At 44.2% G+C, this 21,208-nt stretch overlaps 1 protein-coding gene across 1 annotated transcript in view; it reads right to left on the bottom strand.

Annotated features, from left to right (window-relative positions):
* Positions 1-4,636: 4,636 nt before the first annotated feature.
* cnksr3 (cnksr family member 3) overlaps positions 4,637-21,208 on the bottom strand; it is a 31,909-nt gene continuing 15,337 nt past the window's right edge. Inside the window, exons 2-13 of the mRNA XM_034563019.1 lie at positions 19,813-19,976; positions 15,814-16,016; positions 14,473-14,560; positions 10,926-10,967; positions 10,000-10,119; positions 9,774-9,833; positions 8,990-9,058; positions 8,740-8,886; positions 7,301-7,419; positions 6,605-6,792; positions 6,428-6,514; positions 4,637-5,907 (exon numbers count right to left, since the gene is read on the bottom strand). Coding sequence (XP_034418910.1) covers positions 5,612-5,907; positions 6,428-6,514; positions 6,605-6,792; positions 7,301-7,419; positions 8,740-8,886; positions 8,990-9,058; positions 9,774-9,833; positions 10,000-10,119; positions 10,926-10,967; positions 14,473-14,560; positions 15,814-16,016; positions 19,813-19,976 — 1,583 coding nt within the window. The 3' untranslated portion in view covers positions 4,637-5,611. The remainder of the gene's footprint in view (positions 5,908-6,427; positions 6,515-6,604; positions 6,793-7,300; positions 7,420-8,739; positions 8,887-8,989; positions 9,059-9,773; positions 9,834-9,999; positions 10,120-10,925; positions 10,968-14,472; positions 14,561-15,813; positions 16,017-19,812; positions 19,977-21,208) is intronic.

The raw sequence follows: 21,208 nt of genomic DNA, 5'->3' as shown, positions 1-21,208 counted from the left end.
GAATGTTTTCAAAGTCTGCTCTTGGCTCTGGGTGGCTGTGGCCTGGCTACGGATACCCCTTCACTTCGGTTCGTAGCCACAACATCATGGCTCGAGCTGCATCTGTGCAGCGGCTCGGATGTTCTGGTTCAAGGTTGGCGGTAAACGGGCAGACACATTCTTGAATCCTGCGTTATTATAGTCTCCATTTCATGTCTGCCTAAATAGACAGGGGCCTCTTCTCTCCTTCCACTTGCCATTGTACCGCGGCGAGTGGAATGAAGTGACGATGAAGAGACCCCCTCCTCCCCTGCCGTTATACATCTCTCACATTCTCACACTGTAGCTTCCTCTATGCCTCCCCTCCCATTTGTCACCCCATCTTTCACAGCCATATCAAGCAACCTCCTTGTGTTACCCCATAACCCCCCCCCCAGAAAAAAGCGTCCCCTTTGACATTTCAATTAAACGTGCTGAATCAAATGAGGAATGTCAACACAATTCACACTTCTTTTTTTTTTTAATCCTCGTCTCTGCGATGGGGGAAGAAGTCTCAGCACGTCACTTTGGGGGGTGATTTAGAGGGGGGGTGATTTAGAGGGGGGGCATCTCGCCGAGGCTGGAAGTGAGGTAATTTTGCCTGCGACTCATGTCAGAGGCCTGAAGGATTCACGGCAAAGCAAATTGGTCACACCATTGTGGCGCTCAATCTCCCATCACGATCCATGCTGAGAATTGTCACGGCACTTAGCTAGTGTCCCCCCCCCACCCCCCACACACACACACACACACTCACACACACACTGTGTGCGGGTAACGGTGAGAGAAACAAGAGAGGGGCCGCAAACAGAGTGGCTTTTATTCAGCAGGGGCATCTCCCACAGTGTAAAGGGGGGAAGGGTGCAGGGCTGAAAATGATATCAAATCCTAGCTTGTTTCGTTGGAGGGCGCCCATCACTTGCTGTCGGTAGTAATTGCGCCGGTTGCCCCCGGTCACACATGGGCACCACCTGTGTTCAGCTCTACATGCAGCATTGAACGACAGTTAATGAGGATAAATCTGTACAAATGTAATTTGTACAAATGCCACCACTGACTATGGGCCTAATCCAGCTGACCCCCAGTGGAGGTGCATGTGCCACTAAGGGATTGACAGTAACTCTGGGTACTGCGTATGTGACTGTTAGTATATGGCTTGATAACATTTTTTAAAAATCACAGAAGATTTTACGATACAACATGAATGTGAAAACCACATTTCATGAATAGTTGGTAACAATTGAAAAAGTCAAGGGATTACCAAAGTGAGAAGGACTCCCCTAATATCTGTATCCAACAATTGGTAAGATATTGTGGTGTGGAACAACCTTGTTCATGCAAAAGTAAGAGCTGCATGGTGTTGATTCAGGCTGACGAGAGCTGCACGTTGCATTGTTGCATGCCGCTCTGGTTTGTCTAATAAGAGAGCGCAAGAAAGAAAGTGTGTGTGTTGTTATAACTGTGTGTGAAATGTCATGGGCCTGTAATTAAGGCTCCCAGTTTCACCTCCTCCTGCCAAAGGCTGCAGCCACTGGCCATCCTCACGCTACAGGACCACGCAGCCCTCTTTCGAGAGCAGACTGACCCTGCACATTGTACTTACCGCTTGAGAGAAGGACCAGGACCGTATCTGTGGTTGATTGTACCTGCGAGAACAAAGCAGAGACAGGGAAATACTTAAATGATTTTCAAACAGACCATTTAGGCCGATGTCGAGCAGCACCTCTATTTCGCCGTCATACTTCAGATCAGACGTAATTTCCAACACACACTTCCCGCTCCCGAGCCGCGATCTCCATCTATGTGTTCCAGCTCTTCTTTGCTATGGCCTGAACAGGACGGATCCCTTGGAGACTGTTTAAGGGTCAGTGTGCCAGTGGTTCTGATAATGGATTTGGCAACAGCAGGAGACACAAAACTGGTTCCCAACGCTCAAAATACACGATTTACCTCAGCCGGGCCTCACCCTGCAATTACAGGGTTGGGAATTGTCTCTGGTATTTTTTTTGCTAACAATTTCACTCCTGTCATCCATATTCAAGTATTTGTCTCCTCCTTAAATAACTACTTTGCTCAAGGAAATATATATATATATATTTTTTGCAGGTGTTACAGTTCAAATACTTCTTTAGAGATATGCCTTGCCCTCAGAGCCAGATTGATGGGTTTGACAAATGACATAGGAATGAAATTGATGCACCATCTCTAACGAGCCACAATGTATACGACACCTGATTAAATCCGCCGTCAATCAAATCCCATTGCCTGCATCAGTGTTGCACGTTTACAAAACCTCCACCCTCGATGAGTCAACTGCTTATCTGCCGGATTAATAATAGCATCTCTCCATACATATATCTCTCCATACATATATATATATATATATATATATATATATATAGTAATACGTTTTGATCGAGCGTGCAGCAAACCGGATGCCATGCGTCTGTGTGCGCTGCTTAGAATAGAACTGCCGGGGAGGAGGGGGGGTATTGTGCAAGGCGTTTAGTCATCGATCGCGGTGTTAATGTGGGGAGTCGCACCTCTTCAGGCCCCGCATTCGAGACCAGAGGAGACGCAGGGGCCACGGATGACGAGACGGGGGACCAGTAATCCTTCGGATGTCAACGTGTCTCGCAGTGGGATGGGATTATTTATAGCTAGAAGCGGAGAAGAATCCGGACCCGTCATACCGGTGACATTTCTAAAGACTCCGCAGCTTGTGAAAGGTGTCTTGGGGGCGGATGGTGAAGGATGGACAGGTTGGTGTGGGGGACAGTGTTGGAACGTCTTCCATACAGGAGGTCCCGAGAGAAAACTCAAACATATTATTTAATAATAATCTCAAAATTAATTGATTTAGTGCTCAAAAGGTAAAAGGAGCGTAATCACCAGTATTCATCTGCAGTGGTTTGAGAAAGTTGAGATTATTACCATCCATTTTTAAAGCATTGCTCACAAACCAAAAGAAAAGTACGTAACAAAAGTTGTATGAGGATTCTTTGTTGATTCAATAGTGAAGTCCATCTGGGAGTTTCAGTCAGGCTGAAGCCGATTTCAACTGTTCTAACCTTGTTGTTTCAGTTCCTTACAAATGGACTAAGAATATGTAATACTCTAACATTAAACAACTAATATACCGTTACACTGGGGTTGTAACATACAGCTGTCACCATCCACGTCTCTCTCTCTCTCTCTGTGTGTGTGTGTGCCGTGTATGAACTTCAACCTGGTTGTCTATGGCATATTTTCCCTGATCATAAAAGCAGCCCAACACCACTGATCCTGCAACCCATGGCTTGTTTTAAAAAAGATCGCTGTCACTCCCTGTAGGAAAATTAGCCCCACCCTGGTGTGTGTTTGTGCGTGCGTGTGTGTGTGTGTGTGTGTAACTCACCGGTTGAGGAAGTCACTGCTAGAGTGCCAGTCAGGTCCCTGCGATACATAAAGATTTATGCGTTAACGCATGCTGATGGACTCAGACTATTCTGATGCGGATGCTCTGAAAGCCTCAGCTCCATTGAGATGTACATATAAACATATGACTATGTGGCGAGAAGTGTATGTTAACTGTAAACTTCTGCATCCTATCTCGCAGGCAGCTAATGTATAACATTTAATAGCACGCAGCCTTGAATCTCCATTCAACTGTTTGTTTTTTGCTAATTCTGTGTCAAAAACAGAAATCCTCTCCAGAATAGTGGGGAAAAAAGGAATAAAGAACAAAAACATTCACCACATTCATACGTCTCCGTTTGTGATCAGCTAACACACAAAAAACAACCCCCCCCCCTCAAAAAAAAAAGTCCACATGCACAATCTACAAATAATTCCACCCGTCATTCCCACGTGACCATTTGTGATTTGCAGGCAGAAGATGTTAGTGGTTAGCAAACTTAGTAGTGGGTTAAACAGAGTGCAGGTAGTATTTAGGCAGACCACAGGTTTTCAGAAAGCACAAATTAGTGAGGACCGCAGGCGACTACAGCTAGGCAAGCTCGGGCAGAGCAAGAGGCCCATCTCCATTAGTAGAATTCATGCGGCAAAAGGGGAAAGAGGTGAATAGTGTCTGGGGGGGGGGGTCATTCTTGACAGCAGTCACATCTATGGTTCCACGATGAAAGGTGCTGACAGGCTAGGTTAGGTAATCCTAACCTGGCTTTTAAATGTTTAAAAGGCAACATATGTGCAGGAATAAGATCCCCCTGGTGGGAAAAACCTGCTTTGACCATATGGTCGCCAAGCTGGAATTTAAAGTTCATCAAAAGAGGGAAGTGGTTGCATAACCATCCCCATCCGAGACAAGGTAACTTGACATTAGCTATCCTGTTTCACCGCATGCTTAAAAAACAAAAAAAACAGAAGAGGAGTTCACCTCAAAAGGTCAAAGCAGGTTAGAGAGCCCGCCGGCTCACGAGCTGGGTCCTGTATTCAGTGGAAGTCAATGATGACTAAAGCTGCCCTAAATTGTGTATTTGTTTGTATGTAAACCGATACTCGAACAGCATGCTTCTGCAGTGTAGTATGAGAATAAAATATTATTCCCACACGCTCCATTAAAGTTACACATTAAGCAGTAATTCCACACCCAATGGTAAAATAAAGACAATACAAAAGATCACTCACATGAACTGCAACTTTTAATAAAATGCTATTCAAAACTTACAAAAGGCAAATAAAGCAACAATAGACACTTCTTCCCTGTATTCTCTTAAATAATACTGTCATTCTGTCTCTTGTGATCTGTGAGATAATAGAAGGCCATTTGACCCAATGTGTCCTAAAAGATTGGCCTAAAAAGACCATTTATTACTGTCAACCAGCTGTGTGCATAGGCCCTTTGGGTGGGTGATTTGCAGAGTAAACTGAAACACAGGATATAAAAGTTTACTGAAAGAGTGCCTATCTTTAAAACCAGCACAAATATTTGCTAGTGGCAAGATATAAACATCCTTTTACCAACCGATGCAGCATTGTCGACTAAAGTGACTATAAAAATCTCTCTGAAGTATATGCATAGCTTACAAGAGGCAACCTTTGGTAGAGGGTAATGGAACTAACTGATCACTAAAGTGTAATTTGAGAAAACATGTAGAAGTAAAAGCACAGTTTCACCAACAAAATATACTGTATTCTTATAACTTATTTATGCAAATAAAACCAAAGTAAGCAAACAGCTGGAGTGATAGCAGGCAAGTTTTCTGAAGTATTAAATAATGGTACCAGAGAGCATATCAACTGAAACATGACAAAGCTTAATATGTAGAGAGGAGTCCACAGACACAAGGCCAAAGTATCCTAAACCTGAACAAACTGTATCTTCTTGAGGCAGCGATCGGGATATGTAGTCAGAGACGAGGAGTGTGGGCAGTGTTAAAGGGGTGATGATATGATATGGTGAGTACTACAAAAGCAAGTTTGGTTGAAGAGTAGTAGTTGGTAGTAGTAGTAACACCAGGGAAAATGGAGGTTGTGGAGAAGTGTGAGAAAAGCCGAAGCTGCCAAAAAAACCAAACAGCTGGACTTTAAAAATCAAAAGGCACTGAGGAAGGACAAAAGACAGGAACAGGAAGCCCGGACAGGAAGCGCATCATCAGTGAGTCAATAGCTTAAGCCGCGTGATCCAACTGACCAGTAGTGAGCGTTCTGCCGTCGCACGCTTGGAAACGGGGCCTACGGGGGCCTTTTTGATGTCCTCCTGGTAGGGGATGGTGGCGCTGTTGTGGAGGTTGGAGTTGGAGTTGGAGTAGTAGCGGCTTCCCCTGATGTGGTCCACTCTGACGAGGTGATGGTCCCCAGCAGGCCTGTAGGGCGGCGACACAGAGGGCACCTCCTCTGCAATGGTGGGGATCCTCTCATTGCTCAGGTATCTGTACAGGAGGTCCTCACCTGAAGCAGAGCGATAACAAGAAGTCAGCTCATAAACAGCATCAGATTTGTATCGATCTCTCATTCAGACAAAAAATGAATTGAAATGAATTAACGACATAACCTTTGAGACTAAGTCAAATGCTTCTAGCATCTGTAGCTACAAGTATGACTTCAGAACAAGTGCATGTGCTGTGCTTAATGTAATGTATGCTTTAATAATCTAAGAATATTTCAAACACAATCTTTCATGAGATAATATAATGAATGCCTGTAATGGTCAATGAGGTTCTTTGGTGTAAATGTATCATTATTGGTGGCGAATATGTAATAATCTGGATTCTACCCATCTCTATTCTATTGTTTATCTTATGATAATCAGGCTCGACAATTTAAATGTGCTCAAATGTCACACTGCAGTGACAATAGTCTGCTTTTATGGCTCATATTTAGTATGAACCATGAGTATGAAAGGGTATTCTTGTCAAACCATACATATGCAGTCCTGCAAGTGAGGTTTGCACATGGAAAGTGTGCTTACCTTTCCTTCCCTGGTTCCAGGGCTTAGCGTAGGGATCGACCACCCCGACGAAGGTGTCCACTGGCATGGAGAGGGGCCGGGGCTTACCTAGAGGCAAGAGTTTCACATTCATTTAAAGTTTGTCAACATCTATTGTTGGAATGCTTTCTAAGATTCCTTGAATGAGAAGCCACTGACCACGCGAGGACTTGTGCTCCCTCAGTCTGGGCTGGATCACGTTGGCCTCGATGGGACAGCCAACGCTTAGCTTGTCATAATCTGCAATGGTGCAGCGTCTTCTGCTCTCCTGGTCCAGATAGGAGTTGGGTGACTCGGAGCCCTTTGGTCTTTTACTAATGCTGCGGAAGGGGTCTGTCCTCTCCTCTCTGCGTGGAGAAACAAATGCTCATGTATGTATGTATTTATTTATTTATTACACCGCATCCCACTCCACAGGAGTGAGTACATAATGTTATGTTACTGTAATTAGTTAAATAAAGATGACGTGTGTGTGTGTATATATATATTTTTTTTTCTTCAAATTCAGTCTCTAGCATTTCAAACGTGACCATGTCTTGTCATCTTCCTGGAGGTGGAAAATGAAACAGCCGTTGCATAAGGACTACGGTGGGACTGGTGGGAGCAGAGTGGGCTGAACACAAGCAGAACAGAATGTGCAGTAGGAGGAGAGGGAGGTGAGGCGATCACAGGTCCGGGACACACTCATTATCAACATGATGCGTGGAAATGTGGCAAACGTTGACTAGGGGTGAGCGGGGGTCGCTTACTGCAGGCTGGTCTAGTTCTTTGGGTTGTTTCAAGGCTCTAACTTTAAGAACTCAACCTGTTCAATACAAATGAAATCTAATAAAACAATACTCTTGGCAAGCTTACCTTGGGGTGTACGGCACTGGAGGAGGAGGGGGGATGTACAAGTTTAGGATCGCCGACTTCTCCTTTTTGGTTGATCCGTTAGCGGAGCCGCAGGGAGACTGGGTTCTGGAGGAATTGTTCTGAAAAACACAACGCGATGTAGCAATGTCAGTTTACGGTTGAAAACAAATTAAGTCACCGCTTTCTGTTCAAGACCAAATATGACTTGCTGGCAACAAGGAGGAGTTTGCCACATGTGGCGAGACATTTGAGCGCTTGAGTGCGTCTCCTCGAGTATAAACCTTCTTGTTCGAGTTATGGAAAGATTGTAAGTGAAGTCCAAAATAGTCCGCAAGACGTGTACTTAAAACTGTACTCATTTACCACAGTTATGTCTCCCGGCACTCAACAACACTGCGCTCATGACGAGATGTAGGACTCAAATACATTCTGCCATTCTCATCAGACATAAATGATATGACTGATGAGGCAGTGTAGTATATGTGATATATTAATGACAAACTAAACGTACTGTTTGGGATTTTATGAATCATCCTCCCCACCCTTTCTTTGTCTAACCCCATGTGTACAAATTATACAGTATTACAAAGCCAGTGTGATCCATTCCTGAATCAGGGTGCATGCTTGGTCTCGGTTTTGCCTTCTGGAGCCCTATTATCTCAGATAAACTGAGATGTCTGACTCCGATACCCCTGACTACTTGTAAAAGATGCTGGTGATGTTGACATTGGCCACCTTTGTGATGAGAGGCTCTTTGTTGTTTTGAGAAACTCCACTCTTGTCTGATATCTTCTCATCTTGCCTTCTCAAGCCATAAAACAGGCTGCGCATGATAAGACAATACCGGAGCCTGAAATTTGGTAGTGTTGGTTTACAACGGGCTTATTGTCTCCCTTTTTGTTAAACGGGACTCAGGTGTAGAGAATGTGGTTGAACGCTAAGTGAAGCTTAATGTGTCCACATGAGGGGGAACAGCAAATTGGATTACAGTTACATAACCTTATTAGCACAATAGTTATCATCTACCCCTGACCTTTCTTTGAACAATAGACAAAAAAGAAAAGAAAAAGAGGTTGAATATAACATGAATTATCGTTATATTGTCTTTTTTGGATGGCAGCAGCTGTGGCAATTTCATTCTAAATCAACCAGATACAATCTAACCAGACTCCAACACTGTAGGCTGGCAACTTTATCTCTAGACTGAATGACATCATGGGACTTTGCCTCAGATGTTGTGCGTGAAGAAAGAAAACTCAATGTTGTATTTGATTTGGCTGGCGGCTCTTTCAGGGTGGCTCTGTGACACTTGTCTGAACTTGCCGTTTGAGAACCAACTCCCTAAAAAGCTGATAATAGGTTTACAATGACTAGATGCACAGGCTTTTGTTGATCTTCCATAATGAAAGGAGGAAGAGTGTGTGCTTGTGTTCATGTACCGGCTGTACTGCGGGCTTCCAGCGCATGTTCTTGAGTGGGGCGGGGGTGAAGCCTGTAGTGCCTGTGGGCCTCTTCTTGAGGAGTAGAACCACACCTTTGGGGTCCTCCCTCAGTTTGACAACCAAGTTTTTCAGCTGCCAGCCCACCTAGTTAGAGCAAACATAAAACACACACTTTACAGTGTGTACGCAAAATGACAGTATGTATGGTCAAATATGCAATTATTCAAAGAAAAAAACAGGTTCCTACCACTGTCTGCTGGTTGACCTGGATCACCTCATCCCCAGCATGGATCTTCCTCGTCAGGTCTGCAGGTGACTAAAGAACAAACAACGTAAAAGGTCAAACCACTTTCATAAAACACTGACACTTGCTGTTAACACACAACTCACTACTATTAAAAACCCTGTCTGGTTTCAACTGTCTGGCTTCGAATTTCAAAGAGCAAATATCTGATAAACAAAGTTCAGTTTATGAGATAACACAAACACTCTCTGCGTGTATGACTATAAGTTGAATTGTTTTTCATGTCACACGGATGTCAAACGGGATTAAACTAGTTATTATTGGTGATGATTCACAATTAAGGTGTGGAGGCGTGAGGATCCAACCGTGGCAGTGAGCTAGTATATTAGTCACTGAATGGTTGTCTCAGCGTGGGGATAGGTAGGACATCTTTTTGTGGAGGCAGTAGCGGCTTCTGCACTCGGTAAATATGAGAAACAATTCCCTTTGCGGATCAGCAGTTCTTAACTCCCTCAGATAACTCACTGTGCCCTCAGTAGAGGAGGAGGAGAAGGAGAGTGAAGAGGAAGACGAGAAAGGGTGAGTGAGGTATTTTTCCCCCAACAAAACATGGTAAGAAAAATAAATTCTAACGGTGGGATAAATCAGACATATGGCGTATGATGAACTTCTAACTGCCTCATTCTGGACTACAACCAGTCTCTCACTGCATTTTCACTGGTTAAAATAATTCCAGCATTGAAAGCCACTGAACTTATTCCTGTGGTCAGCATATTGTACTACTTACATATTCTGTGGTTCCCGTGATGACATGTAACCCATCGTAGGTAGACTTGATGTACATCCCCTAGAGCAAAAAACAAACAAACAAAAAAAACCAAGGTTTTTTTTTAAGTAAAAATACAATATGCCCATCGGGAGAGCCATGTATGACGGCGATTGGAAGTTGACAATTTGACACATCACATGCATTCCTGGCCTGCAAACAAAAACACAAAAGCAGCATTCCTTACCAGACCCTCTCCCGGTTTGATATCGGTCAGCTGGACCTCATCCAAGCAGGCCGACTGGCTCATCAAGGGGTCAGAGGTTGTTCTCACGGTCTGATCACAGATGCTGTTCAAAATCTTAGACTGCAGAGGAAAAGGCAAAAGAACGTTCATCAATAAACAAAATACTCTACTTCTCACTGATTATAAGCGCTGTGCTGAATACTCCAATGGTGAACGGTGCCTTTTTATAACCATTGTGTGTTGTACAGGTCGGAACAAGTAAGGTAACACTGCTATTTGCAATGCAAAGACCTTATCCTTCATCAGTTAGTTTGTCTTTCTCCCTCTGCACATGACTCTTGGAGTGCATGTTCATGTTTAGTGTAAGGCTTAATGGGCTTAAAAGGGACCAGTAGTGTGCTATTAACAGTCCTATGCACACCAACCTCCTTTATGTGCAGTTCCTAGCTTGTTTCAGGACAAAAGAGATCATTTGTAATCATTAGAGGGGTCTTTTTTGTGACATCTTTTCTCAGGCACATGCATTTTGTTTTAAACACATGGTGTACGCTTTATGTAGGAGGTGAGCATGAAACAAGTAGAAACCCGGCTCCAACGTGGACTTCACTTGGGTTGTCTGAGAGAAAGAGAGACAAAGTGCTAGAGGAAGCCTAGTATTAGCCCAAGGGGTCTGCAGAGCAGACCAGGAAACACTGATTGATGACCAAGGTGTATTAGAGCCGCCTCCTCTGTTGGCAATCCTATAGACCCGTCTGCTCTATTCACTCAGAAAACGGACCTGGCTACTGAGAGCATGTCACACATGTAAAAAGACATTTACCCAAACGATCTACCAGACCTTCCTCCACCCCCCCAATGTAGAAACTTCAGGGTCTCGTATAGTTCACATTAGGAGGAAACAAAGAGAAAAGATATAGTATACTTACAACTTCCAGGATCTTCTCTTCCATCTCGTAAACACTGCAGTCCTGTTACACAGAGGACAATGATGACAGATTAGGCTTCTGAGCAGTAAACAACAGGGAAGAGGAGGGAAAGCAAGTATAGAGGTTGGGTAAATAGGATATAATCAGCATTCCTGATATAGAACTGAGAAAAATGTAGAACAGCCTCAAATAAACATTGTTTAGATTCAAACTACCCCTGTGCCTAACTCCTGGGGAAGGCTGTACTTGCATAATGCCCTGTTTGGTTCAGTAAAATACATTGAAACGTGAATACCAGACCAACACTTGTAAAGCAACAATGTGCTGATGAGATGGTGAAAAACAGTCCTCATCCAAACAGTGACATGGTGCTTTCCACAGTTGAAAGTGAGTGGGCTAGTGGAGGTCAAATAAGATACAGTAGCTGTGATCATGGTTGTTTGGGGGAAGGATCCAACAATAAAGTCTGCAAAGTCAGCTGGGAGACTGACCGCCGCCCCATCCAAGTGTCCCGACATAGCTGGACTGGCCACAGCTGAGGCAACAGCCTCCCCTGACAACTGTGGTGTTGGTGGTAAAAGGGCCCCTTGGTTCACGGGGCGTGGGGGGGTGTTCACGGTGCATGTCGGGGGGCCCTGAAATTGGCTCTATGCTGGAAATGCCCGAAGGGCGGCCGCCCATCAAAACACAGGTGAAATGTTCCTGTCATAACGAGAGCACAGAAAATCAACTTCAACAAGTCTCTTATATCTCCGGAGGCCTCACAAGCCACAAGCCTTTGTCGATGCAAAATAAAAGGGGTATTGGTGTTGCGGCCCTCAGTTAGTGGCAGGCACAGACATGTGCCGTGTACAAAGCCAGCTCTGTTGCTCGTTGTAAATCCATTGTGCAGACAGCGAATGGGGGTCGAGCAAGTTTTTCCATATTTCCATAGCTTGCACATTCCACTGGGATAAAGGGGAGCGTCTGTTTTTCAAAATGCACTTGGCTTGTCAAACTGTTAGTTTGTTGTGCCCCGAAAAGATTTGAATGACTGTCTGTGGCTGTGAGCGATGGCGTCACATCAAAGCAGAGTACATCCTGGGCTCCCTAAATATGATTTTTGATCTGCGTTTGAGTGCCTGTTTAAAAAGACTAATCTCCTTTGGTAAAGTAATAAACACATGATTTTGCCACATTTCCCCTACTTGGGAGGCATTTATAATGCTATATAAACATTAAGTAGGAAAAACACAATATGGCATATATTGGTCCCAAACTCATGTCTACAATAAATTTTTTAAAGTCAGTCAAGAACATATGGTGGTTTCAGAAATAATTTGGCTATACTTGCGTAAACATGCGACTGCATATTTCTTTTAGAGACTGGCCCATGTTTGGATGACTGCACTGTTGACTGAGCCAAGAGGGATGAGCTAAAAATACATATTTCGATGTTTGGAGGTCGTGAAACAAATCAGTATCAGTGTGTGCTGCAGCCATGGCTTGGCAAACCTCCCATCAAGTTTTAACATTCATGAAAGATTTATCTTGTCTCGCAGAACCATCAAATCATGTGAATACAATATCGCAGATGATCCCTCTAAGATATGTTCGTGGTATCCAGATGAATCTTTGTCAAAGCCAAAGTCCTTCTAGTAGACAGGATCTGCAGCATAACGAAGCGCTGCGAGAGGCTGAGGGACAATTCCCTGGGTGTACTGATCCCTCACGTTATGGACTTGATCCCACAGCCGGTGTGGATCAGATGACTCTCCGTGTGCTGCTCTCTGGGCCTTTGATCTGCCACCAGAGCGGATTTGCATGGTCGAGCAATGAAGTGGCCGAGAGAGAGGAGTGCTGGCACAGTGCGGGAACCTGGAGTGGAGCTGCCTGAAGCGAAATAAAGACCTGGCCTTATGACATCCAGTTATTCATAAAGTATCAACATACGACGGGTAGATTTGTAAAAGTTCAGTGTTAGGTCTATAAAATGGAGTCTTCGTTGTTGTTTTTTCACGAGAGTAGAGAGATATTAACTTCATATCTGAGCCAACAATTCAGGAGTGGGACACGCTGATAAAAGACACGGGGGATCGATAACAAATGCGTCAAGAGAGAATGACCTCCACGCTGACGGGTCGGCCAAGATGGCTGAAGCGCTCACCGTTTAATGGCCGTGTCCTATTGTGTGTGTGTACACACAGGCAGACCACATCAATTGTGTGATCTGAAAAGCCCTAATTCTGGGCTGAAGTTCATGAAGGAGCTGGGCAAACCTCACGCCGTCCTCCCTCATCATAAAACTAATCCCTGCGGCAGTCTCCTGCGCTATTTTATTAACCAGTGGCTCATACTTCGGCCTACATATTATGAATAACAAAAGGGAGACTAAATGGTCTAAAGGCATGAGAAAAGAAGCCAGGAGTCTTCGTACTCTGTCAGTTTAGATACTTAAATGATGTGCTGAGTTGGACATGAGCCTCCTCATCTGTGTTTCTGCAGTTGCATACGTGGCCATGAAGGGAGGACCAAACTGCCTCTCTCCTCCAGTTGTTGGAGGAAACTGATCTCTCCGGTTTTACAACTCTTTCAGCACCTATCAGGAGTTTATTCTGCACCATAACCTCTCCACTTCACATGGCAGTGTGGGAAACCCATACCCCCCACTTCTCCTAGAAGACCATGACCGAGACACCCACAGTAAATCACCAGAGGCGCTGAAATCCCAGACTAGGGCGAGGAAATGGGCACTCTGGGAAAGGAATTTATTTTGATGCAATAACCCCTAAAAATGACACCTGCAGTTTCTGCAGCCATTTTCAGTTGCAGCGTTAAATGGGTTGCTTAGCGGGTTATGCTTAAGTCCAACTCTTCAGGGAGAACAAATTGCACATACAAGCTAATGTCTTTGATACTGAACAAAAGACCACTCACCAGCTCCCTTTGTTTAATACATATGGCCAACCACCTCTGGTTGTATCAAACTGATAGACGTCGACACCCAATCTTATCATGATGCAATGCTAAGCAGCAAGTGGTGAAACATAGTGGCTGTGTGTGTGCTCTGTTTTAAACGTCAGCTTTCTACATGGCAGACAGATAGACCACCTCCTCATCCCCGCATTAAACCAACACACAGGAAGCGCTTTCAGACAGCTTGGTCTCCCGCTGCGAGTGTCTTGGAGGAGCAAAGGCAGGAACCACATGGCTGAAAGTGTACGGCAGCCTGGGGAACCTTTAAAAGAGCGCCAGTGGGTTTTTATGAAACTGGAAACACAAAAGACGGTTACCATTAAAACGTCCCTGCACGAAGGGGGTCTCCTCATTAGCCAGCATGAGTAGGAAAAGATCCCAAGAAAAACATCAGCATTTGCAATAATGTGCTCAGACTGCTGGCTTCAGGCTTGTGTCATGGCTGCCAGACCACATTTCCCATAACCCTCTTCTCCATGTCTGTGCCCCTGGGCCGGTATGCGCTCGGTGGAAAAACCTATTGTGTGTGTTTGTGTTTCAAACAGGGGCTAGCTAGCTACATGTGTGCTGTTGAGCTAACTAGCGTGCAGACCTGTTGAACTGTGGTGGTGAGCTCCAGGCACAGCTGAATGATCTTGTTCTTGGTGGCTGTGAAGTCACTGACTCCCGTTAGAGGCGTCCTGCAAGCAGACAAAGAAGGTAAGGGAGAACATTAGAAACCAGCGATGGACAGCAGAGTTGGGATGAGATGTAGTCATTCACATGGCGAATCATTTTAAAAATCTGACACCAATGTTTGATGTTCATCAACATTACGTATTAACATCACTTTATTACGTACACCTGCTCATCCATGAACTTTACCTTCACAGTAATAATCATGTTCGGATTTGATTGACACCATCAGGGATTTAACTAAATGTTCAGGTTGCAGTCTGCATGGGGTGTTGAAGTGAGCTGGATTTATGATATTTTGAAGAATATTGGAAAAACATTTGAAAATGCAGTCCTGTGGATTGCATCACCACAAACTGACTTTCGGAAAAAGAAAATTATACATTTGAATATCACAAGTTTGAGCAAAAACTAGCCGTGATCCGCTTCATTGAAGAAAAATAATGTAGCAGAGCTGTTGTACTGGATTGTATTGTTGTACCTAATAAAGTGGCGCATGTCTCAAGTGATTTACTGTGGAGTCAGCTATAAGCTACTAACTCCGTGAACCTTGCTCTTATTGCTGTGTTCGGGTGAACTGCCGTAGACAGACGCGGTTGTAACTCAAGGATGCCACCGTTCTGGTTCCATTTTTTCCCTCTTAGGCGTCTCTTTCTGCCCCTAACTCCATCTAAAACATATGGTATCCAAAATAGCTACCATAACATCAGGACCCAACCCTCAATGCAGTACTTCAAGTATGTCTGCTCATTTAAAAAATAAGAACATGTATAAATGTGAACTACACAGATGTAATTTCAGCAGACGATTTTTAAACACTGTTACATTGCTCTCATCTTAACATCACAACTGCCATTTAAATCATGACATCATCTTACCCACTTTAGCCAAACATGCCACAAAAACAGTAGCTTTATTTCAGACAGCCAACACTTAATCCTGGCAACCTGCTTAGTATGCTCTGCTTTTATGGTGTGATGTGGAGCAGGTCGCCAGGAAAGCACAGGGGACCCTGCCAGTTCCGTACTTAAAGCTCACAGGGGGGTTGCATTTCTGCTTTACAACTGCATAAAGTGTTAACTTGGCCAACTGCATGGACATGTGCAAAGGCTATTGCTAACTTTTGAAAAATGTCCTTTTATGTCAAAGATAAATGCCTGTATCTACTTGTAGTAGTCGTATAGCATCCCTGCTGGTATCTGATCTGACCTGCACGTGGTGGTATAAAAAAAAAAAGAAAGAAAACAAATGTAGTTACCTGTCGAGCCAAGCCAGGAGGCTCTTTGCAGCGCCGATCAGCTCGACCACAGAGGTGAGGAAGTCGTTGGGCGGCTTGCGTGAAATGCTGCCATCGTACACGGGGCTTTTCCTGCGGTCAGACGTAGCCATGTGTAGACTGTTGGTGGCAGCTCTCATCCTCACGACCAGATCCTTCAAGTTGTCCGTCTCTACCCCATAGTTCTAAAAAACGGGAAGTCAATACACCATTTTAACGAGGTCAAACAAAAAAATGGAATAAGCACGCACTCATGATTGAAGACGAAATTATATTAGCAATTAAACTCAAGGTCAAAGCAAACGACCCCTCTACACAGTCTAGACTTGGGAGGTACCTTTACGACATTGGAGTCCTATTCCAAGGAAAATGTGTTGTTTCCTGTACAATGCAGAGCTGTAATCATTTCTTTGACATATATGATTTAAGTGCACTGTGGCATGAAATTTCCCACTCCAGTCGCCAGGATTTTTTGGGTGCGTGCAGGGAGCGTGTACACATGCCATCACCTGATTCCTACCAAAGGGGGCAAAGTTTGCATTCTTGAGCCTGGGCTGTTTGCTGCTTCCGCATTCCTCAAATTTATAGATTATTCAGATGCCCGAAGCAGCAGAGCTCTGTGTGTGCACCAAGTCCATCACAGACCCAGCTACGTAGGTAACAATGTGCTTGTTATCTTCTTGGAGGGTAAAGTGTGTGTGTGTGTGTGTGTGTCTGTCAGAGACTAAGCATGAGCATATATCAAATATTTGAAAGCGCTTGTTTTAAAGTGTTTGCAATGTTTTGATTGAGATCTGCAAGTGCTTAGTGTGGACTTTTTGTTTTGCTCTCGACTGCCTCTGTCCAACATGAGCTAAAAAATAATATATACAAATCCACTCGGTCAGTAAACGGACTAGTCAAACAGAAGCTGTAGGCCGCCTTACTCATGGCCCACTTGATATGAAATGGATTGCGAAAACATCAATAAAGATAAGCAAACATACTCATGGAATAGACTAAAAAAGAGAAAATAAACAGTGTGATGGTTTGTATTTCTCATTCAGTCATCCACATAGTAAAAGTGGAACTGCAGCACTGAGGCAGTGTGAGTGTTTTCCAGATCAAACGTCTCTGCTGGCCTTTTCATTAGCAGACTAATCACAGCGGTCCGAACTGGCCCACAGATGTCCAGCGAGCTTTTGTCCCACACTGCCAGCTGAGCTAAAAACCACGCCTGAGCAAAATGTGTGGTTCCAATGCAATTCTTTTCCCCTCATAACAGCATTTCAAGCCAAATTTAGGTTCAGTTTTTTTTATTTTATAGACATTCAGCTAATCTAGAATAAAGATGGCAGAAGCTGTTTTTGTGTAGGTTCGAGTTGGGGCTCTTTGAAGGGACTATCTCCTTTCAAACGTGTCCTCGGAGAAATGTAGAATGGCTATCACAACACAGCACTTCCTGCCCACGCCACAGGCATTACATGGATCTGACTTGAGCATAAATGATACAAATGTATGGACCATAGAAATAGGGTTTGTGAATGTGTGTATCTGTTGCTATAATATGTCATCTAAGGTTAAGCTTTATATTATAACTCGGGAGAGATTACTCTCTCTGTCATATACTGGATGTTCAATGGCTGGTGGAGACTGTTAATGCGTGTGTGGATATCATGTGGTGCAGGTCTTTGTGTGGGTTGCTGGGGTCAGAGAACAAATGAAGAAGTGTTGGGTTTCAACACTGACTCTGCAAAAGACATCATGGCTCAGCGAAGTCCAGGACAATTAATTGAAAAGTTCCCTCTCGCTCCCTAGACAGCAGTTTGCTCTTGAGCTTTTGGATAGAAGAGAAGCATGAGTACGGATGTTTCCTTAAGAGCTGTGGGATTGTGCGTTAGCCCATTGGTCATCATGATATAGGGTTAAAACTGCTAAAAGGACAGCTCAGGTCCCGGATGTAGAAAAGGTGAAATCTTAACAATGTGTGCACATGCTTAAATGTTTAAAATTCAAGGGCAAAGCCTAGTAGCAAAGTGTCACAAAGATGAATGTGACTGCAGCGACAGAGAATCTGACTTGACGGTAAACAAAAAGAGAGCAAGAGGGGTGGCGGGGCGAGGAGTATGAGAGCTGGTGTGGGTGTCAGGTGACAGTGGCCTGTGTTCCTGTTGGTAGCAGTCACCTTGCCTCAGTTAAAGCTAATTTAATCAGGGGCCTCACTTCCTCCCACGGGGCCTGTGGAAGGCCAAGGCCTCCTTCTTAACAAGGAAACCCCTAAAGGCCTAAAGGCCATTTTGCCAGACTGCTTCAGTGAGAGGTGAAAGGCTGCCGAGAGTCCAGCATTCCTGACCTTAAGTTCCAAGGGACAGAGAGGGAGGGTAAAATACAATGCGCCAAATACTCTGGCACTAAATTGCATAAGACTATACAGTGAGGATTAAAGTTCACATGCAAGGAAACGGGGGTTACTTGGGATAAGAAAACTATGCTGAGGAAGCACTTTGGAGGCCAAATTTATGAAGCCGCTCAAGGAGGAAAATGATTTGAGATGTCATTGCCATGATGTCAAGGTTCTAGGGGTGAACAAAAATCTGGGCCTGGTTACCACGATGGTAAAAGAGGTTATGGACTACAGGATGTACCATGTGGTATATATGCTATGATGAGTACATCCATCAGATTTAAAAAAAAGGCCCCGTTGATGTGCCAAGTGCTTCCAGGTGTGCACTTCCAGTACTCACAGGTAGAGGAGATTCTGTTAGGATGGGCTGCGTGTCTTAGCTTTTGGCAGAATGACAAACAATGGAAGAGTGTATTGATTGGGTGAAAGTTGGGTCTAAGGGAATCAAATCTTGATGTCCCCGTCACAGTTCAACCTGTACACCGTTTGGTTTGACCTTGGTTTCCAGGTGGCCACTACATGCCACATGAGATGTGAGCCTAGTGATGAGTAGTTTGCTTACCACGCACTAAATCACACATGTATAGACCTCATACGGCACCCTAGAAAACCCATGCATGGCTTCAGTGTGCTGACGAATCGGCTCACTGACAAAAGAAATCGCATCTTTTTGAGACATTAAATCGTTTCAGCCAAACCTGTTGGACCGAGAGCTTTTACATCAGCATCGATGCAAGAATGTCCAAGTTTCTTCCGTGTAAAAATAACCATGCCCCAAACGATTAATGTGAAGCATTTTAAGAGAGCGTAAAGGCAGAAATGCTGACACTGATCAAAAACGCAGGGACCACAATCTGGGGCTTTTATGGCACAGGAAGTGATAAAACTACAAATCGACCCCATCTGCTGGAAAACCTTCTCCTTCAGTTGGAGTGTGGATGGTTTTCACTCTTTTTCATGCTCACAAGTTGAAGGCAGATATATTTTCATGATGGACAATGATCCGCTCACACAGTGACTAATAAGAGCCAAATAGGGGATCTATAATTGAACCAAGAAAAATGGAAAGAGCAAATATACTGTGTGTATTTAGTGTGTGAGGGAGACTTTACATACAAGGGCAAGTAGGGGGGGAGTTCTTATCTATCAAAGTTATCAAACTGTCACTCGTTGCTACACGATTACCATCAACTGCCTCTATGACCTCACACTGTTCCTAACAGCCAAAATCGAGCCCAAGGCCCCTTTAACACGATATCTCCTCTTGTTGAGCGACAGTGCTGTTCCCTCATGTCCTCGGGCCGCTTCGTGTGTTGTGGTGCCTCTACACCCCACTGAGCTGTGTGGGAAATTATGAGCCTTTCTGCATCGCTGGTTCCTTTAGCTGCCGAACCAGAAACTAACTTGTTTTTTGTGAATGCGGACATTGAGAACAAGGGGAAGGGACAGTGACCAAAAGAAAGCCCCTGCTTCGTCACACATCCTTCCGGAAGATACGGTCACGTTCCACGATTAGGCTTTTACCTGTAACATCCCCTCTACTGTATCTGCATGCGCATCACATTAGCCACACACATGCACGGCGCAGGTCTACTGACCAGAGCGCAGAGTAGATCGACAGCCTCCAGCACCAGTTCCTGGTGTCCAATCCTGGCCACGCCAAGCTCTTCCAGGTCTTGATGCGTGACCTTCAGAAGCTGCTCCCCACTGATCTTCTCCCGCTCAAAGTTGCTCACATACTGCTGCAGGCTGTCATCCAAACCTGGGCACACATGATGAAAAAATAGAGGGAGTCATTAGACATACATTGAAAAACAGAGCTTTTCAGCTCTTTTGGAAAGGTTCACTTCAACTGTCATTTGAAAGAGCTTTTTGCTCCAATTCAAACCAAAAATAGTCTTCAGCTAATAAGAATGACGGATACAGTAGTCCAGATAGTGTGAGTGTGTCGGTACAGTACACACAAGGAACAGGTGGGACTGCTATCTCTGCTAGACAAACACACCACAAACAGAGTAACGGTTGAAACCTTCGAGTCTGTTGGGCTGGTTAAACAATGGACGTCTATATTTGTGAATGTATGGGTATGGGTGTGTGTGTGTGTGTGTGTGTGTGTGTGTGTGTGTGTGTGTGTGTGGTGGGGGGTTTCAAACCGTGCCAGTGTCAGGGGCCCCTGCTACTATTTGGCGCACCAACAATAAATGAGCGTTACACTTCCAACGGCTTTGTAGTGAACTGTAACAAGCTTGTCTGGATACTGTAGAATGAGTTATATACAGGACACTGCCATGAATAATAAATAAACTCAAACTTGTGTGGGTGTGTGTGCGGCATGTGTGTGTCTAGCTGTGGGTGTAGAAGTCAACGCCATCTTTCTTTCCATCAAAGGGTGCACAGAGAAGGGGCAGCTGCAGATGCATGGCCCTATGCCCTGCTTTTCTGAAAGACGCGCACACACACACACACACACACACACACATACAGGCTGATCCATTTCCAGTTTGATATTCAAGGCACTGCTTTTTTTTGTAACTTAATAGCAGATAACGGCATCCTTATGAAATGTAGAGCATGTAGTAAAGATCGAAGACTCACTGGGTGTGTTCTGTGGTCAGCGAGACACATTTGTGAATGGTACCTCATATCTTCATTTGTTACGGAGAGTATGCAAAGAAGGTGATTGTGTGTGTGTGTGTGTGTGTGTGTGTGTGTGTGTGTGTGTATCGTGGTAGTCAAATGCTTACAAAACAAGATGTTGCATTGCATGTATCAGAGCACCAGAGTATACACTATACTCACACAACTATATTGCTATAACATGTTATACGCATAACCTGAAAATAACTAATATCAAAGTTATAGCCTACCCAATTTTCAAATTTAAGACCAAATAATAACAATACAGCCCATAGCTATATTCTGCAGTCATTAGAAAAATACCATTTACGGTTTGGATACATTTTTATGATAAATATTAAAAAGGACCTGGAAACT

This window comes from Cyclopterus lumpus, chromosome 22 (assembly GCF_009769545.1).
Source record: "Cyclopterus lumpus isolate fCycLum1 chromosome 22, fCycLum1.pri, whole genome shotgun sequence".
NCBI classification, from domain to species: Eukaryota; Metazoa; Chordata; class Actinopteri; order Perciformes; family Cyclopteridae; genus Cyclopterus; species Cyclopterus lumpus.
The sequence above is the reverse complement of the archived record's forward strand: the minus strand, read 5'-3'. Positions and strand labels throughout refer to the sequence as shown.